A 26993-nucleotide genomic window follows, 5' to 3' on the forward strand; every position below is an offset into this window, starting at 1 on the left:
TGAGTTTAGCTCCTCCCTATCTGTTCATCAATATCCTTGAATAGGATTAACTCTTACCTGTACGCTGGTGTTCCCCTTCAGTTAGTTCTTTAGCTTCTCACACTGTACTCTCCATTCTGGCCACTCAAAGTTTAACTACTATCACTATTCTGGACACTGTAATCTCTCTCTAAGGCAGATCTTTCCCATAAGATGTGCTCTCTTAGATTTAGCTCCACTTATGTGTTTGCACGTGCACCTGAAACTGAGCATTTTTACCTGACTCACTCAGCTAAGCTGCGGAGGACTGTAGGGTTTCTTAGGTCTAAGTGCAGGACCTCAGTTTAACCTTGCCTGCAGATGGTCAGGATGTAGAGAGCTCTCAGAAACTTAGCTGGTTCGTTTAGGTGTTTCCTTCTTGTTCCTTTTCTCTTCCTTTTGTGCTCCTCTCTGCTTTTCTTCAGTTTCCACCCCAGCCCCTCTTCTCCCTCTCTTTCTCTCCAGCTCCCCAGACAGCTTTCACTCCCTAGATGTGTCCAGGGCCACCTTACAGTGGCAGCCTTGACTCTGTAATTCTTGCATCTTCTGTTCAAGGGAAGACCTGTGCTGGTTGAAGTCCTCAGCCTGTCCTGGATTAATGTCCATCACCAGTCTACCACCTGGGGCGCTGGCTGTATGGTACAATAGAGAAGAGATAGTGAACGAGCAGTTATTCTGAAAGATACCAGTATCTGAGTATTGGCCCTAACATTTTATAACTCACCACGACCCTCTTTTTCACATGGTCTTTTCTTCTCTTCCTGGTTTTGGTTTTGACACTATTTATCTAGTTTCCTAACCCAGAAAACTAGGAATCACTTTGCATTCCCTTCTTCCTTAGCTACCTGCTACTCCAAAATTTTGTTTGCCAAATCTATTAATTCTTTCTTCTAAATATGTAACCACGTATAGTATAGGTGCTGTTTCTTTTTAACATGCATCTGATCAGGAATCCCTCTGGCATGGCATACAAAGCCCTGTGTGATCTGTACTCTGGCTCCTCCCCTCTACTTCTCTCTTCCATCAACCACATACTTTCTGTGCCAGCTTTACTGAACCCCAGACATATCAACCTATTTCCTGCCTCCTTGCTGTTGATCAGGCTTTTTATATATGTCTGTCACCTGAACAAAGACTTACTCTTCACTTCAAAAACCCTTATAAGTTACTTGCTTTTGGAAACTTTCCCTCATACCATCACTCTGACCCCAGACTTGTTCTCCGCCTCCTCTGAGCAGTCCCTTACCTTGCATCAATTTCTTCTGTCATATAGCAGTCTCCTTTCATGCCATTCCTTCCTACTATTTAGACCTTCTTTAGAAAATTGGTGGTTTTACTCAAGTCTCTGTCCCCGGCACTTAGTAATGTGTCAGGTACATAGTGGATGTTGTCTAGCTAGCTGACTGAGTGAATTTTAAGCAATTTTTATTTTGTTTTATTTTTTACTTTTATTGGCCTTATTTAGAAGATCAAGGTTGTGGGGCACCTGGGTGGCTCAGTCGGTTAAACTTCTGTCTTCAGCTCAGGTCATGATCCCAGGGACCTGGGATTGAGCCCCGCATGGGCAAAGCCTGCTTTTCCCTCTCTCTCTGCCTGCTGCTCCCCCTGCTTGTGTGCTCCCTCTCTTTCTCTCAAATAAATAAATAAAATATTAAAAAAAAAAAAAAGAATGTCGAGGTTGCTCTGCATCTCCACAGATAAGTGGACTACTGACCCGTGACTGACTGAGGAGAGTCTAAAACCAGTCATCGTTTTTAATGTTAAATGTCAGCAACTGAAGATGAATAGGCTCTTCATTTCACACTCACCTTAGCCATTGCTCTTAGACCATTTGCCTTCTAATTTACTTTTTTTAAAGGCAGAACTCTTACTGCTTCTAAAGCAGAGTAGGATGCCCAGATTTAATAGCCTTCTGTACTCAACTTTTGACATTTGAAATGATAAACAGGAAGTCCTAGCAGTGTTTTAGAAGATCAGTATATACTGCTCTCCTCACACTCATGAAACAGCATTTAGAAACAGATCATCACATAGGAATTTCAGTTTGCTTCCCAGCATGTGGTTTCTGTGGCTTTAAGCCAGCATTCTGAATAAGTTATATTCCTGAAGCCCTTAACGGTATTGCATTATTAAGCTGTGTTGATATGAAGATATTTTATCAAGTCTCTGGTAGCCTTAAAATACTTTCATCTATTCAGTAAGAGCATTTGTGGCAGATGAAAGTAGTACCCATCCTCGCTTTGAACCTGTGTGCTTCTGTGTGAAAACAAAGGATGAGTTAGAGGTCCTGGTTGGCCCAAGTGATGAAAATGGGATTAGCATTTACTGATTCATTACATACACAATAAAAAAACTGACTTTGGAATTGTTTCAGTTGAGATCAGCCTAGTTCAAAGAGAAGTGAATGTGTAAACAAGATTGAGGGGTAGGAAGTAAAAAAGGAGTATCACATGGCCTTTTAAAAAATATTTTGTATTTCTTTTTGTATTGTTTTTATTTAATTTTTTAAGTTTTGTAATTCTGGAAATTTGAACTTAAACCTTGGCAGAACATTCCTACTAACTGTGAAAGTACCCAAAGCCCTTTTCAACTATTAATTTTAAAAATTTGGACAGCCAATACCACTATCGTAATTCCAGTACAAAATAATGTGGTGTTTGAGAAAAGAGGCAAATATTACAACATACTTTGTTGGAAATCCACAATGGGAGAGAACAGGCCCTAGGGAAAACAGCAATAACAACCGTAAATAACTGGTCTTGCAAAATAGGATTTTCTTTTTTATTTAACTGAATGTCACCTGAATTTTGGTTAAATGGAGACAAATTACATTGAAACATTTACAGTTATTAACTTGAACACATAGCCTACATTATTAGATTCCTGTTGTAATGGAATCCATGTATGCTTTCTGTTCTTTCCTGTATGTTGGAATAGCTAGTATTAGTGTTTAGGCTACTCAAAGAATTATTTCTTGATAACAAAGCTTAACAGTTTCTGTTAAGGCTCAGTATATTAAAATAGAACTTGTGGGTTTGGGTTTAGTAACCAGTAAAAATTATTCTACCGTTCATCAAAATCTACAATAGCATCCTAGTTTATCCGTGGTCTTCTTAAAATCCATAAGCTTTTCAACCAGAAAAGAAAAACAAGAAGTTAGAAGTGAAAAAAAAAAAAATTAGGAATTTCCAGAACAGCTATTATAAATTATTACATGCTCAGGTTAGTTAAATACATTTTAATTTAGAACTTACTGCTATGTATATAGATAAACCAGTTTCTCCTGTCAGGGAACATACTGTTCTGTGGGAAACAAACAAGCATATGAATCTATTTAGGATACATCCTATACCAGTATTATAACCACATAGTGGTAGAAACCCAGGACGGGATCAGTTAGTATAATTACTTATAGGACTTAGGGAAGACCTTAGTGAATGGGGGATACTGAATTGCGGCTCTAGGAATAGATATGATTCTGCTTTGGAAAAGGCAGTCTCTGTAAAGAGAGCACACCAAGAACAAAGCATACAGGTCTGAAAGTACGTAGTGCGATTGGGAAGGAGAGCTCAGTTCTCTTTTCTTTTATGGTATATAGCACATTGAACTGTGATTATTTCTTTATATGTCACCTTTTTTGAGAATATGTTATTACCCAGTGCTAGTGCATTAATTGGCAAAAAGCAGACATTCAGCTAATATTTCCTTGGTGAATTAATAGCCTGGGTGGAATATGGTATGAATGGAATCACAAACAGTTGACGATAGTGACCAAAATGGTAAATGAAATTAGACTTGAAAGCCTTTTAGGAAGTGTAGATGGTCAAAGGTTTTTCAGTCATCATATTTGTTTTCTGGCAAGGTAAATCTGAAGGACTGTGGAAGATTGATTTAGAGGGGAAAAGGCAAGATAACTAGATAGGAAGCAGTGACTGACTTAATTTTTTTCCTGCACGTTTATTAAACTTGTCTCTGTGGCAGGTCGTATACCATATGTCTCGTTGTTCCTGCTCTGGAAAAATCTGACAGTATCAGAGAAAGAAGCTGGTACACACAGTTTTAAAAAGAAACTGGTTTTAGCTAGTAATCAGGGAAGGTTTCCTGGGAAGAGTGACCAGTTTAATAAAAAATATTAATGTTATTTACCAAATTGAGTATTTCCTCTTTATTTTCTAGTTGTATTCCAGTTAGATAGCAGGATACAATGCAACAACTTCACATCCCAGACTTACATATTATTTCTAGCCCAAGGAAATTCAACCTCGTATCTTAGAACACTGCGGCTCATAAACAACTTAATTAATAATCTTAGTGGTTGTTGAGCGCCTCCTCTGTGCCAGACACTCTGCTGCAGCCTACTTGTATTCTTCCTAATCTGCATAGGAGCTCTCCAAGGTTCCTCTTTAGCTGCGTTTTACTGATGTGTAAACTGGGGGTTTACGGGATAATGGCTTTGCTTAAAGTCACATACCCTTGATCGATAAAACCAGAATTTAGTGCAAATCTATCTGAATCAGTGGTCCATATTCTTTACTAACCTTAACCCCTTTAAGTATTAAATGTATAATTTTATCAAGAATAACTGGGTATTATGAAGAATGGTGCTTTTGCATTATAATTTTAATGATCACTATTAATAGAAAAGCGAAAACAGTGATCAAATAACCTATCACCATTGCTTCTTGGGGAAAAAAGTAGAATCTGTTCATAATTTGACATAATTAGAGTAGTTGGGTCTTTCTAAAAGATAAGAGTGCCTTATTATCTATAGAAGATTTTGTGTGTGATTTTAGTATTTAGAAGTATTAAACACCAAAATAATTGCCTTGGAACCTGAATTACAAGCAGTGATAAGGTTTCAAAAAATTTCCATTTCTTGGAAAATTTGGTATTATATTTTAAACACATTCGAATGTAATGTGATTCTAATATTAATTGATAAAGACTTTTTAAATTGTTAACACACGGAGATATGATCAAGAAACAAATATGGGGGGCGCCTGGGTGGCTCAGTGGGTTAAGCCGCTGCCTTCGGCTCAGGTCATGATCTCAGGGTCCTGGGATCGAGTCCCGCATCGGGCTCTCTGCTCAGCAGGGGCCTGCTTCCTTCCCTTCCCCTCTCTCTGCCTGCCTCTCTGCCTACTGTGATCTCTCTCTGTCAAATAAATAAATAAAATCTTTAAAAAAAAAAAAAAAAAAGAAAGAAACAAATATGGATTTTATTATATGCCCTTAAAAAAGATTATAGAAACTTGAAGATTGTAGAGAAAATACTTTGAAGGAATAACAGTTTGTCTTCCTTGGGACTTTGGAATATTTTCTTTTACATTTTTTAGCTAAAGACCACTCTCAGCACATTCCTATATTCCTCTTAGCACATCTCTATATCTTAGTCATATTTCCAGAATTACAGGAAAAAACTGGCTCAGTCACGTAGTGTAATTTCCCTGAGGCTTTATGATGTATTCCCAAGTTGATTCACTGTGAGGGGAAAAAAATGTGCTATGGGCTTAGGTAATTGTCCATTAATTTTGAGGGTTTGTTTCTGGTTGTAGTTGGGCAGAGAAAACTAGTAAATATATGTAGTTGAAATATTTTAGGAATAAAAATGCAAATATAGTATTTCAGACCGAGCTGTAATTTTGTCCTCTTTTTATTTGATGTACTCAGTAATAAACTAATACCTCTATACCTGCCACCTCCACTAATTTTTTTTGTTCTTAACATGTTATCCTGAAAAAACATAAAAATTAAGTGGTTTCAAGCCTTTCATTTGCTCCTTATAAATTCGCCACAGTATGTTTTTTTAAACAAATGCTTAGGTTCTGCATCAGATACAGTAAACTTTTCTCCCCAAGGCCAGCCATTTCTTTAAGAGATTCTCTAGAATGAAGAAACCTGTCCCCACTGACTTCTCAGAATCTTCAGGTTGAAGTAAATGCTGGACCTTATCTCTGCCTACCTCTTTAGAGTTAATAGAAGTGCCAGGAACAGTGTAGATTTCTTTTTTTTAAATGATGAAAAAATGTAATTCAGTTTAATCAGTTGGGCTAAACAAGCAATTTTATCTTGTTTTCTGAAAGGTATTTTTACTGTGAAAGGTGGGGCTATATAATGACACGATGGTTTTGGAGCTTCATGTGGCTGAATTATTTGAAATCTCCCGTGAGGTGAAATCCAGACTTCGAAATACTGAATTATGTAAGTTGTGTTCAGTGTTTGCCCATTGAGATTATAATCATTTTCATATCAGTAATTGTCTTCACCAAGATTTGATGTGAAAATAATTTATAGTAGAAAAATGTTCACAGTTTAGTTGTTAGAATATGAAGATGTAATTTTAAACATGAAAGTCAACTTGGAACTGAAGTGAGACAGTGCTATTTTTAGACATTTAGTAATTGCCTAACTGGCTGCCAGCAAAAACCTGACACTAGTAAAATTTCCTAGTAGTAAAACTACTTCGCTTTATTATATCACTCTCCTGCTCAAGAGCCTAAATTCGCTTCCTATTGTCTCCTACACCCAGTCTAATTCCTCATGAGTATTAAAAGCTTTTTTGTCACTTGGCATCTCTCATACTGAGCAGCTTTCTCTTTGATCCCTATTTTCGTCTGAATACTACAGGCAACATTATATTTCTTGCATGTAAATATGGATTCCTGTTTTTATGATCCTCTAGCTCTATCTGATTAGGCAGCAGTCACCACCACTTCATGTATACTCTTAGAAAACTAGAGTGAATCATTGTTCTAGCCTTCATGAACCTTTAAAACAGTGGTTTTGTTGGGGGAGGCAGGGGGGGTAAGTGCATGAAAATTCATGCCTGGGGGCATAGATCATAATGGATGGGAGGTATATGTGCAATTTGAGAAAAGTCCTGTGGTAATTTGTATCTTTTTATTGTACCCACCATTGAGAAGTACAGCACTAAATAGAAGTTGCCTTGCTTATTACTTCATCTTCAAATATATATTCTTAGCTAATGAATTTTTAACAGTCTGTTGCATTATATCTTCCTTTGTGTTATTAGGAGGATTATTTTGAAAATTAAACTCTACTCTTTTGGGTTTTTTTGTTTGTTTTTTGATGGAAGTATAGTTGATGTACCTTATATTAGTTTCAGGTATACAACAGAGAGATTCAACATTTGTACATATTATGACACAATCACCATGGTAAATCTAGTTACCATCTCTTGGCATACAAAATTATGACAAGTTTATTGGCTATATTTCCTATGTTAAACTTTTCTTCCCTGTGACTTCTTTATTGTATGACTGGAAATTTATACCTCTTTTTGTCCCTCCACATTTCCTTTATCCATTCATCTCTCAGTGGATACCTACACTATTGGTCTTGGTTATTTTAAATAATGCTCTGATGAACATAGGGTGCATGTGGCTTTTCAAATTAGGTTTTCATTTTCTGAGCGTAAATACCTAGAAGTGGAATTGCTGGATCATATGGTATTTCTGTTTTTAATTTTTTGAGAAGCATCCATCTGTTTTTCACAGTTGCTGTACCAGTTACATTTTCACCAAGAGTGCACGAGGGTTCCCTTTTCTCCAGATCCTCCTTAACACACTCCTTATTTTTATCTTGATAATAGCCAATCTGACAGGTATGAGATGGTATCTCCTGGTGGTTTGATTGTCATTTTCCTGATGGTTAATGATTTTGAGCATTTTTTTATGTACCTTTTCGTACCTTAGGGGAAAATCTCTCAGTTTTTTCCCATTGAGGATGATTTTTTTTTTTTTTAAGATTTATTTATTTATTTGTCAGAGAGAGAGAGAGAGCTCATGAGCACAGACAGACAGAATGGCAGGCAGAGGCAGAGGGAGAAGCAGCCTCCCTGCTAATATTGTTTAAAATCTGGGAGTGTGATACCTCCTGTCTTTGGCTAATTGGGGTCTTTTGTAGTTCCATTCAGATTTTAGAATTATTTGTTCTAATTCTGTGAAACGTGCTATCTGTATTTGGATAAGGATTATGTTGAATCTTGGATTGCATTGGGTAGCATAGACATTTTAATAGATTCTTCCAATCCATGATGATGCTCTAATTTTCCTTTTATTTGTTCTATCTTCCATTTTTTTCATCAATGTCATAGTTTTTCAGAGAAGATCTTTCACTTCCTTGATTGAATTTATTCTTAAGTTATTTTCTTCTTTTTGGTACGATTGCAAATGGCATTGTTTTCTTAATTTTTCTTTCTGATCATTGTTATTAGCATGAAGAAATGCAACAGATTTATTATATAGGCATACCTTGTTTTATTGTGCTTCTCTTTATTGCATTTCACACATACTACATTTTTTACAAATTGAAGGTTTGTGGTAAACCTGTGTTAAGCAAGCCTATTGGCACCATTTTCCAGTAGCATTTTCTCACTTCATGTCTCTATGCCACATGTTGATAATACTTTTGAGATTTCAGACTTTTTCATTATTATATTTGTGATGATGATCTGCATTCAGTGAATACAACTTGCTGAAAGCTTAGATAATGGTTAGCAATTTTTAGCAGTGGCTTTTCTAAATTAAGCTATGTACATTATATTTTAGATACAATCTTCTTGCACACTTAGTAGATCACAGCTTAGTATAAAGATAACTTTTATATGTGCTGGAAAACTAAACTATTTATTTGACTCCCTTTATTGAGATACTCATTTTATTTCAGTAGTCTGGAACCAAATCTACAATATTTCTGAAGTAAGCCTATATTGATTTTGTATCCTGCAACTTAAAGGTTTCATTTAGTATCAATATTTATATCAGACTTTAAAACAATAGCTGTAAGAAGAAAAAAAGGGGCATTACAACTAACAGTGAAAATACAGAAAGCGAAATTAGAGAATCAGTTCCATTTACTATAGAACCAAGAACCTTAAGATACCTGGTAATAAACCTAACTAAAGAGGTAAAGGATCTGTACTCGAGGAACTACAGAACATTCCTGAAAGAAACTGAAGAAGACACAAAAAGATGGAAGACCATTCCATGCTTTTGGATCAGAAGAATAATATTGTTAAAATGTCTATACTGTCTAGAGCAATCTATACTTTTAATGCCATTCCGGTCAAAACTCCACTGGTATTCTTCAAAGAGCTGGAGCAAATAATCCTAAAATTTGTATGGAATCAGAAGAGACCCCGAATTGCTAAGGAAATGTTTAAAAACAAAAATAAAACTGGAGGCATCACGTTACCTGATTTCAAGCTTTACTACAAAGCTGGGATCACCAAGACAGCATGGTACTGGCTTAAAAACAGACACATAGACCAGTGGAACAGAGTAGAGAGCCCAGATATGGATCCTCAACTCTGTGGTCAAATAATCTTCGACAAAACAGGAAAAAATGTACAGTGGAAAAAAGACAGTCTCTTCAATAAATGGTGCTGGGAAAACTGGACAGCTATATGTAGAAGAATGAAACTCGACCATTCTCTTAAGATAAACTCGAAAAGGATAAAAGACCTCAACGTGAGGCAGGAATTTATCAGAATCCTAGAGGAGAACATAGGCAGTAACCTCTTTGATATCGACCACAACAACTTCTTTCAAGATATGTCTCCAAAGGCAAAGGAAACAAAAGCAAAAATGAATTTTGGAGACTTCATCAAGATCAAAAGCTTCTCCACTTGAAACAGTCAACAAAACAAAGAGGGAAACCACAGAATGGGGGAAGATATTTGCAAATGACAGTATAGACAAAAGGCTGATATCCAGGATCTATAAAGAATTCCTCAAACTCAACACACTCAAACAGATACTCATGTCAAACAATGGGCAGAAGACATGAACAGACACTTCTCTAAAGAAGACATACAAATGGCTAACAGACCCATGAAAAAATGTTCATCATCACTGGCCATCAGGAAGGTTCAAATCAAAACCACATTGAGATACCACCTTACACCAGTTAGGATGGCCAAAATTAACAAGACAGTAAATAACGTGTGTTGGAGAGGATGTGGAGAAAGGGGAACTCTCTTAACACTGTTGGTGAGAATGCAAGATGGTGCAGCCACTGTGGAGAACAGTGTGGAGATTCCTTAAGAAATTAAAAATAGAGCTTCCCTATGACCCTGCAATTGTACTACTGGGTATTTACCCCGAAGATACAGATAGAGTGAAAAGAAGGGCCTTTTGTACCCCAGTGTTCATAATAGCAATGGCCACAGTCACCAAACTGTGGAAAGAACCAAGATGCCCTTCAATAGACAAATGGATAAAGAAGATGTAGTCCATATACGCTGGAGTATTATGCCTCCATCAGAAAGGATGAATACCCAACTTTTGTATCAACATGAATGGAACTGGAAGAGATTATGCTGAGTGAAATAAATCAAGCAGAGAGAGTCATTTATCATATGGTTTCACTTACTTGTGGAGCATGAGAAATAACACGGAGGACATGGGGAGATAGAGAGGAGAAGTGAGTTGGGGGAAATTGGAGGGGGAGACAAACCATGAGAGCCTGTGGACTCTGAGAAATAACCCGAGGATTTTGAAGGGGCGGGGAGTGGGAGGTTAGGTGAGCCTGGTGGTGGGTATTATGTAGGGCAGGTATTGCATGGAACATGGGTGTGGTACATAAACAATGAATTCTGGTACATTGAAAAGAAGTTAAAAAAAGTAAAAAGAAAAGGGTATTACATAGTGGTAAGGAAGTCAACCCAACAAGAAGATAGAACACTTGTAAATATGTATGCACCTGACATAGGAGCACCTAAATATATAAAGCAAATATTAACTCACACAAATGGAAAAATTGACAGTAATATGATAACAGTAGGGGACTTTAATATACCACTTACACCAATGGATAGATCAGGCAGAAAATTAATAAGGAAACATTGGCCTAGAGTGACACATCAGAGCAGATGGACTTAATAGATTAAGCAGAACATTCTATCCAAAACAAAAGAGTTCACATTCTTTTCAAGTTCACATGGAACATTCTCCAGGACAGATTGTATGTTAGGCCACATAACAAGTCCCAATTAATTCAAGAGAATGAAATCACATCAGTCATATTTTTCAACTATAGTTGTTTGAAATTATAAATAACTATGAGAAGAAAACCGGAAAAAAAAAAACCACACAAATATATGGAGACTAGATAACATGCTATTGAGCAACCAATGGGTAAAGCAAGAAATCAAAGAAGAAATTTAAAAAAAATACCTTTAGACAAATGAAAATTGAAACACAGTGCTCCAAAATCTATAGGATACAAGGGAACGCAGTTTTAAGAGGCAAGTTGATAACAATACATTCCTACCTCAGGAAGCAAGGAAAATCTCAGAAAAGCTAACCTTCGCGAGAGCAAGGAAGAGGAGGAGGAGGCGGCGGCGCCACTGCTCCCCCAGAAAAACTAACCTTAACACCTAAAGTACCTAGAAAAAAAACAAAGCCTAGAGTTTGTAGAAAGGAGGAAATAATAGGGATCATAGTAGAAATAAACAAAACAGAGACACAGTAGAAAAGATTAATGAAACTAAGAGGTGGTTCTTTCAAAAGATAAATAAAATAGATAAATCATTACCAAGACTTACCACCAAAAAAAGGGACAACACCCAAATAAAATAAGAAGTGGAAGAGAAATATAAAATGCAAAGATCATAAGACTGCTGTGAACATTTCTATGCCAACAAATTTGACAGCCTATAGGAAATGGATAAATTCCTAGAAACATATAATCTTTCAAGACTGAGGAAGAAATAGAATATCTGGACAGACTAATTGCTAATAGTGAAATTGAATCAGTAATCAAAAAACTCCCATCATGCAAAGTCCAGGATCAGATGGCTTCACAGTTGAGTTCTAAACATTTAAAGAAGAGATACTTCCTGTCCTCCTCAAACTACTCTAAAAAATTGAAGAGAAAGGAACTCTTCCAAAGTCATTCTATAGGACCAACCTTACTCTTTTGCCTAAACAAAGACACTGTGTAAAAACATACAGGCCAATATCCCTGATGAAGAAATAGTTGATTCAAAATATTAGGGAACCAGGGGTACCTGTGTGGCTCAGTGGGTTAAACCTCTGCCTTCGGCTCAGGTCATGATCCCACGGTCCTGTGATCAAGCCCACATTGGGCTCTCTGCTCAGCGGGGAGCCTGCTTCCCCCCATCTCTGCCTGTCTCTCTGCCTAGTTGTGATCCGTCAAATAAATGTCTGTCAAATAAATCTTAAAAAAATATGTTAGGGAACCGAATTCAACAGTACAGTGAAAGAACTATACATCATGGTCAAGTGGGACTTATTCAAGGGATGAAAGGGTGGTTCAATATCTGCAAATCATTCAGCATGATATACCACATAAGTAAAATGAAGAATAAAAAGCATGGTCATCTCAAGAGATGCACAAAAAGCATTTGACAAAATTCAGCATCCACCTGTGACAAAAGCTATCAGGTGGGTAAAGAGGGAAATGTACCTCAACATAATGAAAGCCATATATGATAAATCCACAACTAACATCATACTCATTGGTGAAAATTTGAAACTTTTCCCTCTAAGATCAGAATAAGACAAGGATGCCCACTCTCACCACTTTTATTCAACATGGTACTAGACAAGAAAAAGGAAAGGCATCCAGATTGCAAAGGAAGAAGTACAAATTGTCACTGATTATTGTTGTTATGGTACTATATGTAGAAAACCCTGAATCCTCTAGCTTGTGTTTTAAAGTCTATTTTACCAAGTTTTGCTACCCCAGATTTCCTTTCGTTTCTCTTTGCATGGATTATCCTTTTCTATCCCTTCACTCCATCTATAGGCCTAAAGTAAGTCTCTCCTATGCAGCTTATAGGGGGGTCTTATTTATTTTTTTTTTATCCATTCATTCATCCTCTATCTGTTCATTGGTGTATTTAGTCTGTTTACATTTAAAACAATTATTCGTAGGTATGTACCATCAATAACTTTTTATTGGGATATTTGTCTTTTTACACAGTGCCTGGTGTTCTGCACAGTGGAAAGCTCTCAGTAACATGTTTCAAATATTAATATGTACATCTAAATAAATAAGTTTTTAAGAGATTATATAGTAAAGAACCATTAGATTTTTCTAATCAGATTGACGATAAATCTTTATCATAGTTACTGGTGAATTTTTTAGTTTACTTTTTTTAATCCTTCGTCTAACAGTAATGCTTGAGACTTTGTTGTTCATTTTTCATTTCAGGTTTAAGAATTTGAATTTCAAAATAAGTTCAGTGTGTTGATATATTTTAAGATACAGAAGAGTGCAATTAAAAAAGCAAAGAAGAATAAAGCTACTTGTGTCACATCCTAAGGTTTACAAGTCGGGTTGATAACCTTTTTTGTACTCTGCAATTGTGTGTTAGTCTGTTCCTTTATCTTAAAACTGGAAATATTTCCTATTTGACCTCCTTGCTGTGGGGATTATATCCATAATGGAATCCTGAACCTTCAGGTAGGGTAATGGCTGTCCACAGGAGGGAACCAAATTCAATAGACAGTACAGGAGAAAAAGCAAAATGGGGATAGAAACATAACAGAAGCATGACGAAGAGGCCCACAGTGTTGGATGACTCTGAGCTGTCTCCTCTGAGCAGCAGAGGCTGGAGATGCCATTAGTTGCAATAGGGAACACAGAAATAGGTAAAGGAGGAAGACAGAGATATTTTATTTGGAAAAAAAAAAAAATCCCTTGGCAGTATGATGACAGAGTATACCTTATTGAAGTTCCATCTGGTAGAACTGTATTTAGGAAACAGTAGAACAATATTTAAGAACAGTTTTGTTGTCACTGTAGGGTAACCATAATGAGATTTCCATCTGTGGAAAAAGCATGAAGATTTGCATGTCTGTAGCTCTCTCACGAGCTATTTCAGATTCTGTATTTCAGAGAAATACATTTCTTGCCTCATTTCCAAGTAGACCGCCCCCCAAAAAAAATCTCTAAGAATTCAGACTTCTGTCACCCTTTAATTCTTTGTATCTGGTTTTACCCCTCATAACCTAAACATACTCCAATTTTAGTCACATTTTGTCTTCTATTTTATGAAGTTAAAAGCTCTACCTTAATGAGAGCCTCTTGGAATTAAAAAAGTCAGGGACGCCTGGGTGGCTCAGTTGGTTGGACGACTTCCTTCGGCTTGGGTCATGATCCCGGAGTCCCAGGATCGAGTCCCGCATCGGGCTCCCAGCTCCATGGGGAGTCTGCTTCTCCCTCTGACCTTCTCCTTGCTCATGCTCTCTCTCACTGTCTCTCTCTCAAATAAATAAATAAAATCTTTGGGGAAAAAAAAAAAAGTCAGCATGATTACTGCCTCCAAGTTACTTTTTGTCTTGACTCAGTCTCCCTGCCCACAGTGTGATTTGGAACGGTTTGATTGCAAACATACTTTGCCCACTGACTCAGAGACAACACTACAGTGGTTATCTAGTCACGAGTCAGAAGATATGGGTCTCAAAAGCCTCTGGAAAAAAGGAAAGAGAGATAGCCCAATAATCACAATTGGGATTACCTCATTCCAATTAAATTCACCATTTTGAATATAAGCAAAGCAGTAGTATCCAGCATAATGTGGAATAAAGGAACTGGAATATTCTGATGAGTCTTGCTATTAGTGAATGACTACTTTTCATGTAGGAAACTTGAACAACTTTACTTGAATGTGATAAGGAAGGAATGAAAACCATTTCTGATTTATCATGACTGACAACAGAATATGGCAAAAAGCACAATGTGGGGTTTCTAGGCCCAGCCTTGTCATAATACCTTGAATGGATCTCTTAAACTTTCTTGGGTTAACATTTCCTTTTAGGCTCATTGGTTCACTGGAAGGATTCACAATACTCAAAAAAAGCTTTTATTCTCACAGTAATATTTTATTACTGTTCAAGGATACACAAAACAAACTGAGGGTTGCTGGGGAGAGGGGGGTTGGGAGAATGGGGGTGGGGTTATGGACATTGGGGAGGGTATGTGCTTTGGTGAGTGCTGTGAAGTGTGTAAACCTGGCGATTCACAGACCTGTACCCCTGGGGATAAAAATACATGTTTATAAAAAATAAAAAATTAAAAAAAATAAAATGACAATAGTGACTGTTAAAAAAAAAATCAGCAAAAGGAGGGGCACGTGGGTGGCTCAGTGGATTAAGCCTCTGGCTTTGGCTCGGGTCATGGTCTCAGGGTCCTGGGATTGAGCCCTGAGTTGGGCTCTCTGCTCAGCAGGGAGCCTGCCTCCCCCTCTCCTTTTGCCTGCCTCTCTGCCTGTTTGTGATTTCTTTCTTTCTCTGCCAAATAAGTAAATAAAATCTTAAAAAAAAAAAAATCAACATGGCTGTCCTCATCAGTGACTCAGACTTAACCCTTCCAGAGCATAGACATAGCCACCCTAAGTCACGTTGTTAGCTCAACTATCTGATCAAATTGGTATCCTGTGTTCGAGGGCTCAGAACTCATCTCCAGAAGCTGGCCAATGGCCAGTCCTAAAGATACACCTTTTTCAGTTATGTGCAGAGTTTGAGCAACCCAGGCCTGCTGAGTTAACCCTTTTCTGCATGGGGGTAGAATTACATAATAGCTTAAGTGTCTTGCAATTTTAATGTTTTAGCGAATGGAGTGCAATTCCTCTCATATAAATTATAAGGAATTTAATGCTTTGTTTCATCTTTGAGATGGATTGGATAATTCTGATTATTTGAAAGCTTAAATAAAAAAATAAATTATACTGATGCTAGAAAGTAAAGCTGGATTGCATCTCTAACAATGAAAGTTGTGTTTTACACAAGTCAACACAGAGCCCTGCTCACTGATGAGTAAACTCCCAAATGAAAAAAATCCCAAGATTAAGATTTTCAGACTTGAGTCATAAGGAAGTCAAGGAAAAGAAACTAAGCCCGGTTTCAGAAGCTCAGTCAGCATTTAATTAGTAAATTACTGTTATTTTTCTATTTTCCTTGCATTGGTGATAACTTTTTTTTTAAGTGAAAAACACTTTATAGGATTTCTCTACAATTGAATAAAATTGCTCAGGTTTTACTTGTCTAATTTAGCATGAATCTTTTTTAGAGTTGTTTAGTGCAGTATTCCATATTTCGCATCTGTAATTTAACTCTGGTATTTTCGTTTTCCTATTGTTTATCCTTGATTCATGGTTTTGTAGTTGCGAATGGCTTTGTGTTTTTGCTACTTATCTTTTTTTTGTTGTCACTTAATGTGTTTGCTCATATTTATTGGATTTTAAAATGTTAAAAAATTTCTTTTCCTAAATTGAAATGTATCTAGGTAGTTTTTTCCCTACATCGATAATGTACAACTTTGGTATAAAATTTGCAAATTACCACATGGAAAAATGCTAATTGTTCTACATTTGAAATTGTTGAATATTTGACATAGTTATATTCAGTTTATTTTTTTTTAAGACTTTATTTATTTATTTGACAGGCAGAGATCACAAGTAGGCATAGAGGCAGGCAGATAGAGAGAGAGGTGGAAGCAGGCTCCCTGCTGAGCAGAGAGCCCAATGCAGGACTTGATCCCAGGATCCTGAGATCATGACCTGAGCCTAAGGCAGAGGCTTTAACCCACTGAGCCACCCAGGCGCCCCAAGTTATATTCAATTTAAAATAGTGAAAAACCTTTCTAAGATTTAAGAGAACTACTTTTATGTGGAAAAAGGCTTTAGAATTAATTTTATATAAAAGAAAACTGAGTGTTCCTGTCTGGTTAGTCGTTTTATTTAGAATTAACTCCATACACTAGAAATTGCGAAATGCGCGGTTATCCCACAAGCCCTGAACTAGTAGTGTCTTTTCTCTCACATTGTTAATGGATATTTTCTTAAGCAGGTGCATGAGGGGACCAGATAACCTTTCAAAAGTAGGTACTTATAAAATGACTTTGGAATGAATAAATAGCTGCTATGTAAAATGTCTGCTGCAGGGTCTAGAAATGGACCTTAGTTTTCCATTTGGCTTAAAATCTTTTCTGAGAGGGAATAAAGTCTTACCTTTTAGCTGCCACCTGCCTAACTTATTAGCTAATGTGGTTCCTACCCATTCACAACATAAATGTATGTTTCAGTGACTCCTTAAGTAGTAGTATTTTACCTTCTCTGGTTCCTTTTTTTTATTTTTTTTTTTAAGGAAGTATATTAATGTACAATACTTTAGAACAGTAAATGCTCCACCTTGCAAAACCCTAGTCGTCCTCCTTGCCATCCTTTCCAGAATTTGTTCTCTTCAGCTTTGCTTCATAAAGAAAAAGCCCACATTTGCAACTAAATAGTTGTTGGCAAATCCTGAATTTGACTTTTCTATTGATGAGAGACTTTACTGATCTCTTTTAGGTTTTCTCCTTTCACACTTAGAAATAGGCATTTTAAATTTCTTTAGTCTGATCCAGTTCTGTTCAGTAAATGTTTTGTACTGGGGTCTAATAGGCAGAGGTAGATAAAACACCTTTCTTACCCTTGAAGAAACTACACTCGAGGCTTTTCATCCCATTTCTATATCAAGAAAATGGAAGGCAAAGGTTAACATAATCATAAATTATTCTGAGACTTTTATATTGTACCTTAGGCCATTTCAGTTTGACTAGATAGCTTACTGCCTGACCATGTTCAGGTTTGTTTCCTTCCCATGCTCTTGAAACAAAACTATCCCCAACAAGCTGGTTGGTTATAGTGTACCTCCACTTCTGAATTGTTAGGCAGAAAACTGAAATTGTTGGAACTCTTTATGGTTCAAGCCTCTCAGTACCATTTGTCTTTCAGAGTTCTTTCCTTTTTACCTAAATTAAGGCTTTTTGGAGTTTTATCCGCAAACCTTGCAATTTTACTTGCTTTTAGAACTCTTGCAGGGAACCATTCATTTATAACAAAGATAATAGATGCATTCAGGTAAGATAGTACAGCTGGAAATCATATGAGCTATCAATCATCCCAAGTATTCTTTGAAAATTGTGAATTACTTCATGTTTTAAAAAAAAAAAAAAAAAGTCCATTCCTAGTATCCCTAGTGAACCTTAATGAATCTTGGTATAGCAGCTAACTTTCATAACCCATTTGCAGGGTAATTTATTCTTAAAATATGACTAAAATTGTACAGCCAAATTATAACCCATTGTTTAGTTTTTCACTCAATCCAAGAAAAATGAAAATGTTTTTTAAAACTTCTTCCTTTGAAATTATATTAGATATCCTGAGTCAGAATGTACATAAATCTAGAATATAGAGAAATAAGAGACAGTTTGTGAATTCTGAAAGTTAGCGTGAACTTCCCAAGTGGACTCCACAGTGGACTCTTAGAAGGATTCAGAAAGGCTGTGGGTTAAATTTCCTCTTGCCTCCTGAAGGGAATACTAACATTTGAGTTGCTTTCGATTCACTTATGACAGTATATCAGGAGTCTTATTCTGAAAGCAGTACCTGATCCCTTATGAGTAAACATACAGGGAAGGAGGAATAACTTCATAATATACTGTATTTATTTCCGTTTTTGCATTGTCTAAAAAGACATTTGATTTATTAGCTTCTCACTGTCTACTTATGTTAGCACTTGGTATAGCATTCCTAGCTGTACAGTTTTGCTACTTAAATACTATTTAAAAGTATTGTATGAACTAAACTTAGGAGATAGCATCCCCTGTGCTGTCATGTGCTTATATTTAAAACAAAGGCAATAAACAAGCTGGCTCCAAAATATCCAAGAATGAGTGTTGTCATAAGGAATGCTTAAGTCATTCATCTGCATCTAAATCTTATTTTGATAATATAAGGTAAATATTTTACTCTAGGCATTATGGTACAGAGTGCTTGTCCAAATAATACAGCATAATGAATAATATGAAGATTGGTAGGAGATAGAAAGTATTTTAGCTTCTTAGTGCTGCTCTAAAAAATTATCATAAATTTAATGGCTTAAAACAGCAAGGATATAGTATCTTAGAGTTCTAGCAGTCAGAAGCCTTAAAATCAGAGTGTCATCAAGGTTGTATACCTTCTGGAGAGTCTAGAAGAGAATCAATCTCCTGCCATCTTCAGCTTTTAGAGGCCACTGGGATTCCTTTGCTCATGGCCCCTCCTTTCATCTTCAAGGCCACCAGGGTAGCATCTTCAGGTTTCAGTCTCCTGCTCTTGCTCATTTCCTTTCTCCCTCCCCCACTGCCACCCTGTTCTCTTTATCTAACTCCTATTCTCTGCCCGTCTCCCATGAAGACTCTTGGTTACTTTAGGACCATCTGGATAATTCAGGATAATACACATATCTTAAAATCCTTAATTTAGTTAAATCTGCAAGATCCCTTTGGCCCTGTAAGGTAGCACACTCACAGGCTCTGGGAATTGGGACATGGACATATTTGGAAAGCCATTCAACCTAGTAACCTAGTACGTAATGTGCAAATAATAGTTACTTATGTTGTAAAAGTAGAGGTTATTATAATCCTAATTTGTGTTGCTGGTTATACTGCCAAAGTAAGAATGTAAACAGATGCTTTTCCCTTCTTCAGTTTAAGAATATGTTCCCTGCTTAGTAGCCATTTTTCAGAGGTATTACATTCCTTAAAGGCTTCTTTAGTTTTGATTGTGTGGATAATTTAAGTTTATTGTCTACTGTGTGTCTAGGGTTTTTGAGTTTTTTCAGAAAGAACAGATGAGATAGAGAGCAGGTACTCTGGCACTTGAGTAGTAAACCACTCTTTATCTCAGGCCCAAGAGTTTTATGTCTTCTGCTTGCATCTTTACTTTCTTACAGTAAGTAAACCACATGTCAGGCTTACTAACTTTCAAACCCTTCACAGATCTTGACGGTGCCTCCTGCTTGTAGTTTACCCAAGAAATGCCCAGCCTTTTTTATTGGCACTCATGTTTCTTTAAATATTCTCAACCTCATTGAAGTCAGATCAATTTCAGTTTCCCTGTTAAACGTATTCTGTATTTTGAACCTTTATAACATTTTCCCAATGTTATTTCTGAAAGACCACATAAGTTGCCAGAATTAGGTGCTGGGGTTGCTTAGTGCCTCACACTTGTTAAAAAACACCTATTTTTTGTTTGTTTTGAAAGGTATAATAAATAAGCTTCTATAAATCATTTCTACCTACTTTAAAACTAGAAGGTTCTGGGGCACCTGGGTGGCTCGTGGGTTAAAGCCTCTGCCTTCGGCTCAGGTCATGATCCCAGGGTCCTGGGATCGAGCCCCGCATCGGGCTCTCTGCTCCGTGGGGAGCCTGCTTTCTCCCCTCTCTCTGCCTGCCTCTCTGCCTACTTGTGATTTCTCTCTCTCTGTCAAATAAATAAAATCTTTAAAAAAAAAAACAAACTGGAAGGTTCTTATACCTAGAAGATTCTGAACATGTTCAGTGCACATGACATTGTGAACCATGAGATAGAGTTTAACTTTTGTGTCAGTTTTTATATCAATGCTTTAAATATGGTGGAAATCTTTTGGATTATATCAAAGTGGCAATAAAATAGATTATGATCCAGTAGATCATTAATTAGGTCAGTTATTAATTAATTAATTAATCTTTAATTAATTAGGTCAGTCTTACCACCTACTAACAATAGGACCTTGGAAAAATCACATGATGTGAGTCTTCCTTTCCATTTGAGAAATGAAGAATAAAGACAATTTAGGTTCCTTTTAGTTGACTATTCATTTACTTTCGTTGCCTTATTTATATACTTGTCTCAAAAATCAAGAAATGGGCAGAGGACATGAACAGACATTTCTGCAAAGAAGACATCCAGATGGCCAACAGACACATGAAAAAGTGCTCCATATCACTCGGCATCAGGGAAATACAAATCAAAACCACAATGAGATATCACCTCACACCAGTCAGAATGGCTAAAATAAACAAGTCAGGAAATGACAGATGCTGGCGAGGATGCGGAGAAAGGGGAACCCTCCTACACTGTTGGTGGGAATGCAAGCTGGTGCAGCCACTCTGGAAAACAGCATGGAGGTTCCTCAAAATGTTGAAAATAGAACTGCCCTATGACCCAGCAATTGCACTATTGGGTATTTACCCTAAGGATATAAATAAAAACCACTTTCAATGTGTCCCACAGATTATGAAATGCAGTGTTGCCTTATTAATTTTCAGAAACCCTGAAATTTCTGTTTATATTTTTCCTTTCCCAAGAGTTGTTTGAAGTTTTTGTTGTTTTGTTTTGTTTTAAAAATTCTGGGTAGATAAGCCTTTTTGTCTGTTGGTTTTCTTTAATTCCTGCTTTTTCACTGGGATCAGGGAATGTTGTTTTTAGCATTTTACTTGATGAACTTACTAATACCTACTTTGACTTACTATACGATAAATTTTTTAATGTTCAAAATAAATATAAGACAGATAAAATGTTCAAAATAAATCTGTAGGATAGATTCAACTTATTAATTATGTTAAGCTTTTCTAATGCTTTCCCCCCTGTTTTCACTGAACTGCTGTATAAAAGTCTTCTGTTAATAGTATGTTTCCGTTTTTCCATATCTTGGAAATCTCCTGTGTCTTATTTCATTTTTTTCTTTAATTATTCTTCCTCTGATACATGACCTCAACTCCTGTTTTCTTTTTTTTAAGATTTTATTTATTTATTTGACAGAGAAAGATCACAAGTAGACAGAGAGGCAGGCAGAGAGAGAAAGAGGAGGAAGCAGGCTCCCTGCTGAGCAGAGAGGGACTCCATCCCAGGACCCTGAGATCATGACCTGACCCGAAGGCAGAGGCTTTAACCCACTGAGCCACCCAGGTGCCCCTCAATTCCTGCTTTCTTACTGTTACTATTTGCCTCATATATCTCGGTGAATTTCTTTATTTTTAGCCTTTTTGAATTGCTGTGTTTTTTGGGTATCATATATATAGTGTAGACTTAAGTTTTGCTTTTAGATCCAGTTTGGAGGTCTTTTTCTAGTTATCAACTTCCCCAGTATCTTAATCTTCTACTCCCTGTTTCTCTGTGCAAGTTTGTAATGCAGTGAGTGCTAGGTTGAGTTGGTGTTAGTTTCTCATCTTGGAGATACTTTGAAGTTTATTGTATCCTCTATCCCCTCATAATGATGAAGGCACGGTTCACATAGTCCTTGTTGAGTTTATTCTTTTGGAGGGAGTATGAGGATTGGTTGAAATTTAAGCAGCATTATCTTCTGTACATATTAATTTCATATTTGCAATAACACTAAACTGATTTACTCTTAGAATGATTTTTTTTTACTTACAGAGTAGAAAAAGATACTTATAGCCAGCCAACAAAAAAAAATTGGACTTTAAAGATTTTTTCATTTATTTATTTGACAGACAGAGATCACAAGTAGGCAGAGAAGCAGGCAGAGAGGTGGCCGTGGGGCGGGGGGTTGGGGGGTAGGCTCCCCGCTGAGCAGAGAGCCCAATGCGGGACTTGATCCAGGACCCTGGAATCATGACCTGAGCTGAAGGCAGAGGCTTTAACCCACTGAGCCACCCAGGTGCCCCAAATTTGGATGTTTTTAATTATAAATAGTTTTAGTGACTTTAAACTGACAGGGAGGCCATCTTTCAAATTAGCTCATTAGTTTCTAAAGAGATACTACACACACAAACACATTTTAAAGAGTCCATTATTTTCATGCTCTTTATATACATTTGTTTTACATACACAGTTTTTCCCAGTTGTATTTCTGTATACAAAATATTCTGTATTCTCAGAAACTGTGCTTTCTGATCTGTCTGACATTGGACCATTAATATCAGTATTGCTTTTTTTTTTTTTTTTAATTCAGTTCATCTTCCAAAAGCATAGTATAGCTCTTTACTACAGAACATGTGGTAATTTTTCAGGAGTTATACAAATCAGCATATACAAGGATAGTTACTCCATTCTTATTTATAAAAAGATTTAAAAAATCAGAAAACATACTAATGTCCAATAATAGGTTGGTTAAATAAATAAGGACCGCTATGTAAGAGAATAGAAAGAAAATGGATAGATATTTGCTCTGTCATTAAATGATAAAACTAGTTTACAAAATGCTATGGTCCTGGTGTGTTTTTTTTGTTTTGTTGTTGTTTTTTTAAGATGCATTTGTTTATTTGAGAAGGAGAGAGAGAGAGAGTATGGCTGCAAGTATGTGAGTGGGGAGAGGGACCGAGGTAGAAAGAAAGAGAGCAGACACCCCGCTGAGAGGGAGCCCTAGGCAGGGCTTGATCTCATGACCCCTTAACAGGGACTGAGCCAAAACCAAGAGTTGGAGGCTCCACCAACTCAGCTCAATCCTATTTTTGTTTAAAATATAATTTGGGGTCACCTTAGTGACACAGTCAGTTAAGCCTCCAACCCTTGGTTTTGGCTCAGGTTGTGATCCCAGTGTTGTGAGTCTGAGCACTGTGGTGAGCTTCATGCTCAGTGTGGAGTCTGCTTCATACTCTCTCTCCTTTTTTCTCTGTCTCTGTGTCTCTCTCTCTGTCTCTAAATAAATCTTAAAACTATATATAATTTAAATAATTTTCACAGAATAGTTTCTTTTTTTTTTTTTTTTTACCATATCACACATTTATCTAACTTACTGTCACTCGGTGTTATTTTAAAACGAACTATCTGATTTTATTTACCTTTCTTCCAAATAGTATTTTGAAAAAAATACACAAATGTCTATTGTAGTTTTTCATGCATGGTAGCATAACTTGATAACTGTTAAGAGAAATTTCATTTTTGTGGGATCTAAAGCTCTCATTCTTTAGTGAACTATATTATCAAACTTAATTCTCTTAAAGAAGCATATAAAAGGGTGTATATTGAAATTACAACCATGTAAACACTGTTAGTAATTTTACTTATTTTTCTCTGCTTTTCTGGTTTTAATTTTCTAAAATAAATTTGGATTAATTCTTTGCACAATGTAAAAGTCTTTTGTAGGTTAGATTTTTTTTTTTTAAGATTTTATTTATTTATTTGACACAGAGAAATCACAAGTAGACGGAGAGGCAGGCAGAGAGAGAGAGGGAAGCAGCCTCCCTGCTGAGCAGAGAGCCCGATGCGGGACTCTATCCCAGGACCCTGAGATCATGACCTGAGCCGAAGGCAGCAGCTTAACCCACTGAGCCACCCATGCGCCCCATAGGTTAGATTATCTAATCATTAATTAAAAGTATGCATTTCTCCGGGTGCCTGGGTGGCTCAGTGGGTTAAAGCCTCTGCCTTCAGCTCAGGTCATGATCCCAGGGTCCTGGGATCAAGCCCAGCATCAGGATCTCTTGCTCAGCGGGGTGCCTGCTACCTCTCTCTCTCTCTGCCTGCCTCTCTGCCTACTTGTGATCTCTGTCTGTCAAAAAAAAAATAAAAATAAAAGTATGCATTTCTTTATAAATCTTTACATTTCTCTATAAAATGATATAATTGCTAATGTCCTGAAATGTCATTAAAATAAGGTAATACTTTCTTTGAAATGTAGAAGTTTTAAATTAATATTTTGAGTAATATTAATCTTATTTCCATTAAAGAACTGTTACTAAGCTGGAAATTTCATGGCACATGAAATTTGCTGGCTTCCATGGAATCTGATTGTACTTGTCCTAGGAGGATTAGCTCTTAAATTCATTTTGCTGTGGTTTTTCATAGTATGATAATTTCATACTATGTGATTGAAGTTGTTCTCATCTAAAATTAAGAACTTATTTAATATCAGATTTCATAAAAGCAAAACATGGGAAGTATTAAAATAATGAATGATGCATTAAATACTGAATGGTGCATTAAAATTAGACGCATAACTGCGTGCCTGGGTGGCTCAGTCGGTTAAGCATCCTACTCTTGATTCTGTTTGAGGTCATGATCCTCAGGGTCGTGATAGAGCCCCACTTAGGGCTCCATGCTGCACATGAAACCTGCTTAAGATTCTCTCTTACCTCTCCCTATGCTCCTCTCCCACAAAAATAAATAGGTAAGTAAGATTAAACTCATAACTAAAATCCCCCCCCCTTTTTTTTTTAACAGGAATTGAAACCTGATGTAGTAACTAAATCTGCGCTCGGTGATGATATCAGCTTTGAAAAAATCTGCAAAAAGGTGTGTCTGCAATGGATTGACTTTCTTTTAAAAAAAGTTACCTCTTTATATGGTTGACCAACTTTTTCTTACCACCTTTTTCCTTGAAGAAAAAAACTTAACCCAGTTACTATTAGAATATGATGATTTTCCCCACTTAAGCTCTGTTATTGCCGTCAAAAAAAATTTTTGTGGTAATTTACGAATTTTGCTTTGCTTATGATAGCACACCTTCAAGGTCCGTAAATGTATGTTGAACTTAATGTGGCATTTGTGTGTTAGTAACAATTCATTTGTTAATTTTAATAATCATAGCAAGGAATATTTTTATTTTTTCCAAATAATTTTTATGACTATTTTATTTAATCTCTGTACTTAGTACTTGTGAAAGATTATTTTTACCCTCTTTTTACAAATGAGGGAACTGTAGGTCAGAAAGAATGAAGTGAGCTGAGTAAAAGTATACCAAATGGCAGTTGGGACTTTTACCCAGTTCTCCTGCTCCTACTATTTCCCTTTTTTCATTTCTGCCTGCTTTGCTAATGTCTACATAGGACAGTTCCAGCCTAAGAGCGGATTTTGGATTAATGGATGTTTCTGTGTTGCTTCTCTGTTTTCACATTCATTGGCATTTGCTCTAATGTATATTACTTCATGTTTCTTGCATTTATGTCCACTTTGCTTTTTTTTCTAGTTTCTTAATGTGGAAACTTCAGTTACTGATTTTAGAGATTGCTTCTTTTCTAACAAGCATTTAGTGTTGCAAAGTTGCTTTATGTAAGCACTCCTTTAGCTGCACCCTTAAATTTGATAGGTTGTATTTTCATTTTCTTTTCTTTTCTTTTTTTTTTTGTATTTTCATTTTCTTTGAGTTCACAGTATTTTAAATTTCCCTTGAAACTTTCTATTTCACCATGGTGTAGTTAGAAGTATGTTGTTTAATTTCTGAACAGTTAAGGGGTCTTCTAGGTATGTTTTCATGACTCTTTCCTTTGTGATCCATGAGCAGACTTTTTATGATTTTTGTTTGTTTTGTAGTCCAGAATGGCTTATATTGGTGACTATTTCATATGCACTTGAAAACAGTATGTTTTCTCTTGGCATCAGTGTCCTAAAAATGTCAAGTAGATCTCTTAGTTTTTGGTGTTGTTTAGGTGATTTATATCTTTACTGATTTTCTGCCTATTTATTTTATTGATTATCCAGAGCCTTATGTTAGAATATCCAACTATAAATGTCAGTTTGCCTATTCCCGCCCTGAGGAAAGGATGCTCTGATTCTTTGTTTTTATAGACTAGCACTGACTTTTCTGCAAGTGATATGAGACATGTTAGATTTTAAAACATTTTAAGAAAGCCAGAATATGAAAGGTTTTTATTTGTTTGAGAGAAGGGAGAACTTGTTGGTGCCATTGTCCTGATGAGAAAAGCCACACTAAATCCCTGAACGTGATTTTACAACAGTTTCTTTATTTTGTACTAGAATAATTCTACAGTAAATATTCTTATTTCAAGGGATTTTTTCATAAAGAGAGGAAAAACTAAACTAAAACTAAACTGGTTTGGTCTGTATCTCAGACAAAATAATGATATGTTAAATATAATAGTGGTAATGGAATAAAAATGTTATAGAATTTTTTTATCTTGAGAGTTAAAAAAAAATAATAATAATCAGGGGCACCTGGGTGGCTCAGTGGGTTAAAGCCTCTGCTTTCAGCTCAGGTCGTGATCTCAGGGTCCTGGGATCGAGCCCCCATTAGGCTCTCTGCTTAGCAGGGAACCTACCCCCCCCCCGCCTCCGCCTGTCTCTCTGCCTACTTGTGATCTCTGCCTGTCAAAATAAATAAATAAAATATTTTTTTAAAAATCAGTTTTCCATAATAAATTTTTGAGCTTTCTAAAGGTTGCTAAATTTTAAAAGTATTCATTAATGTTTAATTTATGGTTCAAGTGAAAAGCATCTT

The 26993-nt window shown here is 36.4% G+C and overlaps 1 protein-coding gene across 1 annotated transcript in view; it reads left to right on the forward strand.

Annotated features, from left to right (window-relative positions):
• The window catches only part of SRFBP1 (serum response factor binding protein 1), a 71314-nt gene that overhangs the window by 19385 nt on the left and 24936 nt on the right, over nt 1-26993 (forward strand). The window contains exon 4 of the mRNA XM_032335444.1: nt 24980-25051. Coding sequence (XP_032191335.1) covers nt 24980-25051 — 72 coding nt within the window. The remainder of the gene's footprint in view (nt 1-24979; nt 25052-26993) is intronic.

Source organism: Mustela erminea, chromosome 3, assembly GCF_009829155.1.
Source record: "Mustela erminea isolate mMusErm1 chromosome 3, mMusErm1.Pri, whole genome shotgun sequence".
In the NCBI taxonomy this organism is placed as follows: domain Eukaryota; kingdom Metazoa; phylum Chordata; class Mammalia; order Carnivora; family Mustelidae; genus Mustela; species Mustela erminea.